Raw genomic sequence first — 13,377 nt, 5'->3', positions numbered from 1 at the left:
CTCACACATACTTATGCATGCAGACATTAAAGGCAAGCAGGTATGCACAGGAACACGCAACGCTTGCGCAAGCCCCGGCCAGCCGTGCCTCGGGTAGTCGTAACACGCACAGGGTGGAGACATGCCAAGCTCTAATAGGTCAAACTAGTGATTCATATGTAAAAAGTGGACCGAGTAGGAAAAAGAAAATGGGTTTGAGTTGAAATCATATTGTTGTTGTTGTGGGTTTGATGGGCTGACGTCAAGCGCCACTGGTTGTTATCGAAGCTTTTGCTCCCCCTGGTGTATTCCAGGAAAAGACATTGACCCACTATTGACATTTGTGTGTTTGAAGGACTTAAATGTTACATTACGCAAAGGTCAGAGAAGAGTAAACGGTCAGAGAAAAGCGATGGAGAAAGACGAGGACGGTTGTTGTTTTTTTTAGTTCTCTTGCAAGGACAAAAAGTGAACTCCTTGGTGGTGGTGGGGTGAGAAAATGAGTTGCAGAGATGAAGAGATTTCTTTCAGGAAAAACCTTCGAGGCACAGATTCAGGTGTGGTGAAGACAAACAACAAGAGGTGTGAATATGAAAAAAACCTGTGATCTTTATTCGACATTTCCACATATATTTCAAATATACATATATACATGTTATTTACAGTGAACGTAACTCCTAAGTGTAACCTTTCGGGGGCTGATAAAAGCCTCCAGGTCGCGTCACAAAATGCATGATTCACAGTGCAATATAAAGATTGCGAACCCGTGTCAGTTTACTCTCCACTTCACATGAAAGTGACTCACTATGTGAAGCAGGAACAAAAATCTCTTAAGTTACTTTTTCTGAACGCGAGTTATCACAAGCCTTTCCTCATCTCTTGTAGATGAGACAATTTAATAACAGATAATAATAATAATAATAAAAAAGCTCCTGTGTGACCCAGAATTAAAAATGCACAGCACTTGTCAGACACACCAAATTTAGTACCATGGTCAGAAACATCTGTTTTTATTGATCTAAAGATTTTTTTAAAAGAGGGGGGAAAGAATAAAAGGAGGAAATAGTCKATGATGATTCTCTCAGCCAAGGTTAGAACAAATCTCTGCAGACACGCTTAAGTACTGAGTCATAAACAGAAAAAAAAGGAAAAAAAATGATATGAACTCGCCTGACTGCGACCGACTCATTCGGTTTGTGCAACACGGCGATCCGGACAGCTCGGCTTTATTTGAATGTAACGCCTTGACAGACATGAAGAAAACAGGTTCACCTGTTGCTTTCTGTCCTTAACTGAATACGTGACACATTACTCAAAAAGATTATATGCAATCAGWAGAAAGTACCGTGTCTTTTTATTTGCTTCCTTCAGGCGTAAATATTATCCAGTGATCAGTTCTTCTGAGGCATGTGACTGAGTCTTTTAAACGTTAGCATTAGCTTTAGCTGTGGCTAATTGCATGTGTCCAACGACAGACTGGGTACAACTTTTACGAGAATTTTTCAGCTATGAGCAACTTTTAGAAACAACGCAAAGGCTGTTGCCAAGAACTTGTTTCATCCTAGTGTCACTATGTATTGAGTGTGACAAGCTTTTCACTTTTTTTTCCTTCAACATTCTGCCTTTTTTTCCCCAACCTTCTGCGCTTGGTGTGAGATTTGTAAATGATGTCYGTTTGCCAGATTGGCAGTGAGACACCTCCGTAGTGTCACGCTGAGCTGTGACACACGAGTCCTCTGCTAACCATCTTTCCCMGCTCAGTGTCACTGTCTGCTCCGAGACATCAGGCTGGAGCCCGGCCCGTTCTCGAGTCGACGGCTGAGTCAGCCTGCTGAAGCCTGCAGCCCGTTCGGAGAGTGAGAGGAACAACATCCTGGTGTCGCTCCAACTGCCTCTCTTTCAAGGTTCAAGCTAATGCCTTCATGAGTTTGGGTCAAWGGGGTGAGCACTAATAAGTGTCCTCCAGGTTTGGAGCCTGGGGAGATCATTCTTTCAATGTAATTTGTGAAATTATGAGTCACTGTGATTTCTTTTAGCACCAAATATTTTCTAAAACACACACAGAGAAGCACAATGAGTGATCATTGTGAGCAATGCCCTTAGCAGGTAACATACGTATATGACATCAGAATACAGTACAGGAAGAATTTTCTGTAGAAATCTTGAGAGTGTATGTACACACAAAACAGCACACAAATGAGTTTTCTAAAAAAAACAAAAAAAGTGCCAATGTACAAAAACGACAACAAAGTCCCTCGAGACGAGTTTTGTTTGGGTCCTTCCTGATCCGAGTCTGTCAACAGAACAGATCCTCGTCCTCTTTCACGTCAAACGACGGCACCATCTGTTCAGTCGAGCTCACTTCCTGCTCGCCGAGCGTGGCTTCCTGGGACGAAGGCGGCTGATGGAACCACGGGTGAGCGAGCAGCTCGGCCGCCGTGAGTCTCTCTGATGGTTCTTTCCTCAGCAGGCTCTGGAGCAGACACTTGGCCTTGGGCGACAAGCCTTCTGGCAAACAGCACTGGCCTCGACGGATTTTTGAAAACAACGTTGCAGGGTCCGGGTCGTGGAAGGGGTAGCGGCCGACTAGCATGGTATACAGCATGACCCCCAGGCTCCACATGTCCGCCATCTTGCCGGAGTAAGGCGTGGAGCCGCTGAGGATTTCGGGGCTGACGTAGGCGGGGCAGCCATGGGTGTCTGACATTGAGTCATTGTTGGGGTCTTCCAGGACGCGACAGTCCTTGAGGCTTTCTAGTCTCACCTGAGTCCTGTGAAGACAAAGATGTAAAAATGTTAAGACAATTTATAAAAGCACCAATTTTTTCCGTTTTAATCCACGACTTCTAAAACAGAGAGCAGGGGATCCCTCCTTTAAGCCCTAATCTGTACAGAACCAGATGGGCACACGGTCACACTCACACACCAGTGAACTCACTCTGACCTGAGAGCAGCTGAGCRTTTTAAAAACTGAACAGCCTAAGCAAATTTCCAGTGACTTCCTGGCACTAACGTGGTCACATAAACTCACATATAAATATACAACTGCAGCCCTCCCCTCCTCCTTCCTTACTCACACACACACAACGCTATATTTAGCCATGTTAATGACGGTACACACACTTCGTACTGCAGCAGAAAGCCGCAGAGATTGTGATGTTTGCAGAGATATTATTTACCACYGAAACACGCTTACAAAATGATTTTRTTGCACAAGAAGGAGAAACTTTTTGCCATTTCTAAAAACAAAACAAACCCACTTCGTCATCAACAGCTAAYATGCGCTAACTGTAAACTGATTTGTAAATCATCTCAAACTCTGGGGATCACTCTATGAGGCACTTCAACACTCAGTGAGATAGAGGGAAAAGCGTGACAGCCAGGAGGACAAAGGCAGAGAGGGAATGATATTCAAACACCAAGACAGCAGAGGAGRTAAGTCGTTCAGAGAAGAAGGAGAGACRGAGACAGAAAGGGAGACAGAACAGAGAGAGTCGGAGAGAGAGAGAGGGGTGGAGAGAGTGAGTCATCCTGTTGAGAGAACATATCTCCTCTCTCCTCTCTGGCTCTGTCTCGAGCCGAGGCTATCTGCACCTGGGTCCCACACTGGCGGCGCCAGCCATGCCATAATTACCCCTCAAATGGCTGTTGCCACATCAGTGACGCACAAGAAGGCCGGCCTGGCAGCGAGGCTCTGCATGCTTCCCGGTGCTATTCACCTTCCTTTAAACTGGCGCCTCCATCTGCTTTCTGTGTGTGTTTGTGTGTGTGTTTGTGTGTTTGTGAATGAAGACAGGATTTTGCCCGTTTGTTGCTGACTTTCTGTGTCTAGGGCTCGAAAGCTGCATTGTTTAGTCGGGACATTGCATCATTTTGCATCTCGGGGTTTCAAAGAGGTCTGATTGTGAATTTAAAGGAATGTATGACACAATAAATTAGGTCATACGCCTTTGTAACGCGCTATGTCAACATCTGCCCCGGGTCTGAATAAAAGCAGAAATGTTTGCGAGTGATTGTTCAAATTTCCGTGACGGTATACAATCGTCTGAAGTCATCAGGAAATCCTGCCGATTTGTCTGAGCATGACTGGATTACAAATTCTCTAAAGCCGTAATCCACTCATCCATCATATCACTCTGGAAGTGTAAATAGCACAACATGCATGTGTGGACACATAAATAAGGACAAAAAGCTGAGCAGCCCTCCCTCCTCTTCATCTCTGCACATATACGCCATGACTCATCACTCTGCAGCATTATAGCTATCAGGGGGACACAACCAACGTCAACKTCTCTTAGTGGCTGTCGCCTTTCATTCGTCCACTGCAACCCCTGCAGACCCTTAGAGGTTGTGGCTAAAGAATGGAACTGGTGAAAAGTCTCTGGGGGRAAAAAAAAGGAAAAACTAAGTGACGCAAAGGCAAAGAAGTGACAAACAGTTTTGAAAGAGGGGATTTTTTGTGCTTCTTCCTGAAGAAAATGTAGAACTTGAGTGGATCATATGTGTGTGTTTGTGTGTGAGTGTGGGGGAGCCGTTTCAAAGATCTGAGCTTCTCCTCCTCTGAGGAAAGTGTGTATGAATGAAGCCCGGCTGGAAACACGAGTTGCTCTGCAGTACAGCGATGATGTAATTTATTAATAAATAATGAGTAATAAATGTTTTCTGAGATATCGGGCACAGAAGGGTATGATCGTCTCATTCAGCAGCCTCGTCTAGCGGCTCTGCCAAAGCTACCACCCACCCACACACACACACACACATGCGTGCAAAATAAACACAAAGCGTGCACACAAAAGAGACAGAGCGAGAGAGGGAGACAGACAGAGAGAGCAAAAATCTGGGAAGCTGAGCAGTCTGCCTCCACAAGTACAGAACCTCCTACTCTTTCTGTTCCCACATCCATATCTGCACACATGGCTTGTGTGTATCACCTGCTCCGTGTGTGTGCGTGTGTGGTCACAGACATGCCACTACTCTGCAACTGTTTAGGGTTTGAAGTGTCTAAACAAACATCCCAAGGATTACTCTAAGAATTGGTTTAAAACTGTGTGAAAAATAAGAACTTATGCTCTTAAAGGACCATCATGCAGGATTTAGTGCCATCTAGTGGTGAAGCTGCAGATTGCAGCCAATTCCTTATTAATAGGTGGGTTTTTGTGCATGGTTTACCCTGCAAATCTTAGACTTTTATGGTCTACTTCAGAAATAAATCAAGTCAGAAAGCCCAGAAAATAAACAATCAAGAGTGGAAGTATTTACCTTTTCTCATCTGCGAAGACAAACTTGCGCAGTTTGAGGTCCCCCAGCACGATGCCCGCCTGGTGGCAGTGCGCCACAGCCTGAGCCACCTGCCGGAAGAGCCTGCAGGCGTGCTCCTCGTCCACCCTGCGACAGCTCTTCACCAGGGTGTGCATGTCCCCGAAGTCTTTGTCCAGGAAGACGTAGGCCTTGCGCTCGCCGAGGATGATGTCGCGGATGCCGGCAACGTTCTCGTGAGGAGGCAGGGCTCCGTAGGCTCGGATTTTCTCCTGGTACACGGCCATGTCAAAAACCTGGAGGGCCGATCAGAGAGGAGGAAGAGGAAAGATGCAGGATGGAAATCAGGGACATAGGTGTGAGGGGGGAAGAGATGATGGATCAGAGTTAATGGTTGTATGAGTGGAAACAACTAAGCAAATATGACAGAGATTTGAATTCCTGGTTTTGTAAGAGCACGACAAAGGAGCCAAATCAAGCAAGAAGTGATTAAATTTACTAATCAGTAAAGCAAAAAAAAAAAAAAAAAAAAAAAAAAAAAAAAGCTTTGATGTTTTTCATGCAAAGTGAACACATGGATGCTGGGATGAATGAGTCCTTATCTGGACAGATCCTTATCACAGCAGCCCCATGTTTGCATTTTTGTGCCCCAGCTTGGTGGATTGCAATGACGTATATGCAAATGAGGCGAGTTGACAGACTGTGGGATCTTGAGGATGGATACTGTGTTTCCAAAACACGGAGCCTGATTTATCTTGTTTTGTACACGCGGAATAAAAAAAAACATGAAGTAACAGCGCTATTACGCAAAAAGTGTCACATTTTGCGTGATATTGGTGGAAAAAAAGGAGCTAAATTCGGATAGCATGTCAGACGGGCGATTGAGCAACGTCTCGAAACATCATTCATTCAGAGAAATTGCACAAYGAGCCGATTGCGCATACCTTACACAGCAGCTCCTCGCCTGTGTCCGTGTCCATGGCGCTGTGCACGCTGCTCTCCCGGTCCGCGAGGGGAAGCAGGAGGAACGCGCCGATCCTGGACGGTCCCTGCTGGTGCTGCGGGTGGTGGAGGTGCGGGAGGACGGCGGGGTTCGCCGCGGCGGGGCTGAGCGGGGAGCCGGGGGACGTGGCCAGGAGGAGCCCCCCCTGCGCGTCCACCGCCGCCGCCGCCTCGACGCTCAGCCTGGCGCATTTGGCCGGCGGCTGGTCGTCCGAGTCCAGCCGCTTGTGGGCGACTCTCCGGCGGATGCAGGGCGCCGGGCTGCTTCTCTGCAAGTTCATCCTGAAGGGCCGACTCACCATTAAAACAAATAAATACGATAAAAAAAAAAAGAAAAGTAAAAAACAGTCCTTGTAGTTTGCGTCTTTTGGTGTTTAATTAGAGCGACTCCGTCTCATAATTAGAGCTGATAATAATCCAAGCTTTTTCCTGGGTGGAAATAAATCCGAGTGAGACTGAGAAAAAAAAGAAGAAAGAAAGACAGGAGATAGAAGGAAAAGAGGAGAGAGAGAGAGAGAGAGAAAGAGCGCGTCTCACACTCACAGAGGTGGAGAGTGAGTGCGCTCCAGTGATGTTCAGCTCAAACACTCCGCCCGACCAGTCCAGCCTCCTGGTGACACAAACGTTGAGCAATCCTCTAACGGCGACTCCAGCTCGGCTCGTCTGATGACACCTTTCACAGAAAGAACTTCAGCAGAGAAATGATACGTTTTTTTCTTCTTCTTCTTTTTTTTTAATCACGCGTGTTCGCAGATTTCTGCATTATTCAGAGATTTTAGAACCAATACCAGGAATCACACATCATGCACATTAACGCAATAATTAACTATCTTTGTCAACTAATATGTTTTATAATGTTCTTCTGGAAGCACAAAAACATTTCATTTTAAGTTTGGACAACTTTTTATTTTTATTTTTCGTTTATTTTTTGCTCACACAAGATTTCAGAAAGCCTTACAGAAAATAACATAATCAAAAATAAGTCCAGAAACAAACTCCTTTAAACTCAGTCCTGGCAGCCTAAAAGTGCATTAATTGTGCAACCAATAATCACTTTCTGAGAATTTAATTAACATCTCTTCATTAGTTCACAAGATATTTTGCTAACAGACAGATAATCTGAAGCCAGTTATTGTCCACGTTTTAAGCAAAAAATGAACTCCTTGGAGTATATGTTTACTGTGATGCTCAGCTACAACCACACAATTTTTTTTGCACAATATTTGCAAAACTGGTTGAGTTACAGCCATTTATGTGTTTCTGTTCAATCAGCTGATGACCATTTTGGATTGGATTGACTTTGAAAGTTGAAAATTTGTAAATATACACCCAAAAATTACTTACGAAAAGTTTCATGAAAGTCCGTCCAGTAGTTCATGAAATATTTTGCTAACAGACTAGATCTGATGCCAAAAACTGCCCAAAGTTTTAGACAAAATAAATAAATAAATAAAGGAAACAAGTTGTTCTCAGAGTATTTGTTTAAGATGATCCTCATCTTCCAAAACAACAAATATTAGCTCAATATATGCAAAACCAGTTGAGTTGCAGCCATTTATGTGTTTCCAAAGTTTGATCAGCTGTAGCGGCCATTTTGAATTGGATTGACTCTAAAAGTTAATCACTTGTAGGTATCCAACTAAAAATCATTTTTTACAAGTTCCATTAAAATTGGCCCATCTGTTCAGAAAATATTTTGCTAACAAAGCTGACTTCAATAGCCATTCCTAATTTCTAAGCAGATTTTGCACAATCTTTTAAAGCTCAGGGTATGTGTATGGAATGACTCTCAGCTACCACACCACATTTCAGCTCAGCATCCATAGAATTAGAGTTAGAGCTATGTTGGAAAAAAAAACATGTTTGCAACAATAACAATTCAGACAAAACACACAAAAAAATCTGATCCGACTACAGCATTTTTTTACACAATGCAATGTGAAAACAAGAATGACACAACAAAGGTGAGAACATCTTGATGATAGGAGAAAAGGCAGGTGACAACATTTACTGTTTGTGATCAAACAGAAAGTACCTGCATGGCAACAGGTTTGTGTCAGCTCCTGTAGTGCTCTCAGCGCTGTCCTTGTTGAACTTTCAGCTGAGTTTTGAAACACCGGACAGGAGAAGGAAGTGCTGAGGGAATGTTTAAACCAATCACATGGTGACTTTTATTATATAAATCCAGKCTTGACATTAAAAAGGTGACTTTGAACCTTAGTTGCTAACTGGAAAAGAAAAAAAAAATGCTGTTTCGCTCTGTGACTCCTGAGCAACTTTCCAGAGTTAAATTAGCCTGAACTCCGACTGTAACATCACTGATACTGTATTTTTTTCCCATGCAGGCCTCTGTTTGTTGTGCGAACATGACTCACCCCCATAAACTGGTGTGGTGTCGGCCTATAAGCTTTCACATAAAATATGCCAGTGCAACTCTGTAAACAACATGGGTGCAGCTGGGTTCAGGGGCCACAGATCTGCCATGCTGCGCAGTCTGGGCCGAAATGATGCAACGTTCTTGAGAAAACACGCGAAACTCAGCTTCACAGAACTAGAAAGCGGTCCTGCCATGAAGAGCGTTAAGCAGGCAGGATGAAGTAATTATTAATGTGCACGATTGTGTGTGTTTGTCGGGGTGTGAACGCATGCGTGACTGTGTGTGTGTGTTGTGCAAGAGTTCTCTTTTTTTTTCTCCTCCACCGCTTTATGGTGAACAAGGAGCAGCAGCAGCAAAGCGAGCTCAGCTCAGTCAAACACCAGCTGGCCTCTGTGTGTGTGTGTGTGTGTGTGTGTGTGTGTGTATGTGTGTGTGTGTGTGTGTGTGTGTTCACACGCATCCCTTCAAAGTGCTTATTTTCACATTTCCTGCACAGTTCCCATTGCTCCGAGAGGTCACGCACTTCACCAGGTCACAGCAGCTGGGCTCGGCTCGACTCGAAAAGGTCACGCAAACCTGTTACTGTCGGTTGTCCAAACATGGACGAGCTGCAGATTCCTCAGGAATGACGGCTGCTATTTTTAGGCCTCGCATTCTTTCTTTGTGTAGCGGTCGTCCTACGAGAAAAGGAAAAGAAAGAAAGAAAGAAAGAAAAAGAAAAAAAGTGACTCACCGACTGATTGATGTGTGTGCGTCTCTGTGTGAGCAAGTGTGTTTGTCATGCAGCAGAGCAAGCAAAGGAACAGGTTTCCTTTCTGGTTTTTTACTCKATAAAAAGTCCCAAACAACAGGATGAGCCGTCATTGTCGGAATGGGAGGTAAAGGTTTCCCAAACCTTGAAGGGTCATTGTTATCTGGCATCAAAGCTATGATTTCTGTGTGACAAACTCTTTAGGTGTGCACCGGGAAAAGATGACTTATTTGTATTGGCTGTGATTTAACAGTTTCCAGGAGAGAGTTTGAATCAAAGTAACAGAGGATTAATGTTGCAACACTCTTGCAAGGCTAAGACATGTAGGTTGTGTTATTATGCCATATAGATGTGACCATGGTTGTTTTGTATGGAGCGTTATGTGTGACTTTACGGTGCCTGTGTGGGAGTGTGGCTGAGTCTCCACACCAGCTAGCTGGAAGAAGAATATATGTATAAATACAAAAAAAAAAAAAAACAGTTTTCAGGCCATCCTCTCACTTGTTATAATTAGCGGAGTCACTCGCCACTGGCAGGAGAGGCTGGGAATCGATCTGCTGGGAGAATAGTTCAAGTCTGATCTGGCTGACAGCCAGCCGTCACTGTGAATTACTCTGAATTTAAGATAATCTCTTTAAAATGCCTTGTGGACGCCTCAGCTCGATTTCTAATTGGCTGAGAGCTGAAACAGTCAACATGTGAAAATATATGAAGGCATTGCAGCTCTGTGTGATGGAGTGATGACAYAAGGTCCAGGTAATGGAAAATTAAAACCCAAAACGTCAACAACAACAAAAACTATATATTACCAAGACATAGATTGATGATGATGATGATGCACAACAATTTCGTTAGTCATTTATAAACTAAAGACAGAGTGGTTCTAGCAACCATTTTTGCAGGACTATGTTGTGAATTTGCCTAATATCAGTAGGGCTTTAGTCAGTCAGAGTTCTTTACTACAGAAAGTGTCAGAAGCCTCCCRAACMCAATGTTTTGAGAATTTAACTCTTGATTTGGTAAGAACAAAAGAAAAAAATCAGCACTAGCACRTGTTATGCTAAGCCAAGAAGTTCAAACATTAGAAAAGATTAGCATCCATGAGCTAAGCAGTGATCCGAATGGTTTCAGCCATTGATAGTTTTCTACCAATACGATATACACTTGGAGCTGATTTCAGATGTGATAAATAACTCCGGTTTCCTCCCACAGACCAAAAACATGACTGTTGGCTAATTGACAACTCTAAAATGTCTCTAGATAATTTGTCTCTATGTGTCCCTGTGATGGACTTGCGACTTGTCCAGGGTGCCCCCCTGTCCCTCWCACAGTGACTGCTGGACATGGGCACCAGTTACCCTGTGAGATGGAAAACAGAAAGCGAGTGAAGATAATGGATGGATGGATGGATGAAAGTGATAACTGTTTCTTCAGTAAGCACCAAAAATTAAGGATAAGAACAAAACAATTTAGAAAAAATTTACAGTAATTGTGGATGTATATAAGTCTGACTCTAACGTTATCAGCCTGCCGTGGTTGCGTGATATTTTCCGAACCCATTCCATGATTTGCTATTTTTCTATGATTCTTTCTCCCGAAAAAAATAAAAAATAAAAAAATTTGTCAAGATATATACTTAGAGTCTGACTATTATCATATCACAAATTAAAATGGGGTCTCGACCCAGACGTTTCAACCTACACTGGCTGTAGTTTGGTTTAAGAATAAGAGAGGCTGGCTGCAGAATAAAGTGTTGAAATCTTTATCCTGAACTTTGGTCTATTGCTACACCAAGCTGAGTAATTCAGACYTCTAAACAAAACAAACTCAATAAAACCAAAAAAAGTAAAACAAAAGTAAAACTTCATTCTTGGAATATGAGCTTAAATTTCTTGTCTGGAAGTCGTGTGACTGAGTTGCCCAACTCTTTTCCCATGCCCTAAATGCGGATTTTGCTGGTACTTTCAAGTTTCTGGCTGGTTAAACTCCACCAGAAGTCAGAAGGGATACCCTGACCAATCATGTGAKGACTTGAGAATCAACAAATCAGCATTTCTCTGACATAGCAAGTTGTGTGCTAAACTATTTCAGGCATGTTGCCTGGCAAAGTTTTGCCACAGCTGACCTTCTTTCTTGACCCATAAAACATCACCTGAACATAAAACATGTGCATTTACAAGTTCATCATGTTACACAGCAAAAAAAAAAAAAAAAAAGGTTCTCTTTTGTAATTTAWAACCTAATTCCTCTAAATGTTCATTTCCTCTGTGCTCGGCAAGCTGAAAAAATGTGAGCCTTTTAAGCTTGCCACAATGACCAAAAAAGGGTCATAGACTGTTTTTGCAAGAGGTGGCACTGGGGTGGACAAGCTGTTTTACTTATTTATTTAATTTTTTTTGTGGGTGGTCCATTCCCTGGGTTTAACATTTCAAGATGACTGCCACAGCTAGATCCAAATGGCTTTAATTCAGATGGTTCAAGAAATATCGAGCTAAAACAAAACCAAAGAAAACAAAAAGACAAAAAACACGCTGAGTGCTAGTCACAACTTATTATTCAGCCATTTCTAGACACACAAAGCTGAAGATAAATGTAAAAGTAACTGAACAGTCCTCACCAAATTCTAAATGCTAATCAACAATAAAAGATGGGCATCACAGCTAACTTTAAAAGGCTATAACTCRGCCATTTTAAGACTCAATGTAATGAAATTTGTTGTGGAGAAGATAAGAATGATCACATGCTGATTGTCAATGCTAATCCATCATTAAGCTAACCATTCATGCTAATGCTAATTTTACAAAGGGCTATAATTAAGCCCTTTTTGAACATATACAGCTAAAAATGTATACAGTGCAGTAGTATCAGAGAACAGTCTTTAAAAAATCTAAAGGCAAATCCCAAATCCTCACTTACTTGTCAATTATTTAGGGGTGGCCCTTGGGGTGGCACTTGCCATCCCAGGGGCCACCCCTCTGGTTCCGCCTCTGTATGTGGATGCACACCTTTGTTTTTTTTTATTTTGACCTTTTCATACATAAACTGCATGAACTTTGTAGTTAAGGTCTCATCCAGAATTCATCATCAGATCATGATGAGCGTCTCCACAGAATACGCTCCATATTTTTACAACCTAGACTAACCTCGAGGGCAATCAATCAAACCAGAAGCTGAGATGGGGGGATTGTTTCATGTGGAAGCACTCCAGAAACTAGTCTAGCCAAAATATTCAACTTTCCTTTGCTGGTTATCCCAACCTGTCCATCACTTTTACTTTGATCTTTTGAGGCCGGGTGCATGAGTCTGATTGCATTCTTGGCAGCGCAGGTACTTCTGCAATTCCAAACCTACTTACCCCCCCCCCCCACACACACACACACACATTTTTTCCTAATAATGTGTTTTATGAACACTAATTGTTCGTGGATTGGAACCCACACCTACGAGTTGTTCCCCGCTGATTAAAACCATTTGTTCTCACACAGGGGAGTTGTCATGTTTGCACATACTCAGCAGAAGGACTTCCCTAAAGGTTTTCTGAGAAGCTGGAGCTGTAAAACTGAATAGTACAAAAACTGTTGAAAATACATATAGTTACCCCAATGCCTCTTTTTTTGTAGCTATTTCGTATAACTCCCACTCTTCTGTTGAAAAATTACAAGTGGTTGGGCATTAAGAACAACAGGAGTGATGTCATAAATGATCTAAAATAATCCCCTAGATCTGTAGCATCTTATATGTGGTGTGAAACCACAGACGTGCTGCATTTTAAATATTTCTTTAATATTCTGCATAGTTAAGTAAATATTTAAAAGAATATGTCAAATTTGAGTTCTGTGAAGTTTATAATTAGACAGTGTCGTACCTGCAGTAAACCATTTGGAGAATCAGATAAATGTTTTTACAAAATGTTTTAAGATTAGATTTCTGCCATAATCTTCAACYCCATAAAACTTTATAGTGATTTATGCAAATATGTACACAACTTTACACCACTTTTGTCACAGTCCGC

The 13,377-nt window shown here is 42.6% G+C and overlaps 1 protein-coding gene across 1 annotated transcript; it reads right to left on the bottom strand.

Moving 5' to 3' along the window:
* Nucleotides 1-564: 564 nt before the first annotated feature.
* trib1 (tribbles pseudokinase 1) lies at nt 565-6,965 on the bottom strand. Its single transcript, XM_014005793.1, has 3 exons — nt 6,180-6,965; nt 5,239-5,531; nt 565-2,750 (listed from the first exon to the last, which is right to left on the bottom strand). The coding sequence occupies exons 1-3, from the start codon at nt 6,537-6,539 to the stop codon at nt 2,276-2,278; spliced, it is 1,128 nt and encodes a 375-aa protein (XP_013861247.1). The 5' UTR covers nt 6,540-6,965; the 3' UTR covers nt 565-2,275.
* Between the last annotated feature and the right edge of the window lie 6,412 nt (nt 6,966-13,377).

Source organism: Austrofundulus limnaeus, unplaced genomic scaffold (assembly GCF_001266775.1).
Source record: "Austrofundulus limnaeus strain Quisiro unplaced genomic scaffold, Austrofundulus_limnaeus-1.0 Scaffold32, whole genome shotgun sequence".
Classification (NCBI taxonomy): Eukaryota; Metazoa; Chordata; class Actinopteri; order Cyprinodontiformes; family Rivulidae; genus Austrofundulus; species Austrofundulus limnaeus.
The sequence above is the reverse complement of the archived record's forward strand: the minus strand, read 5'-3'. Positions and strand labels throughout refer to the sequence as shown.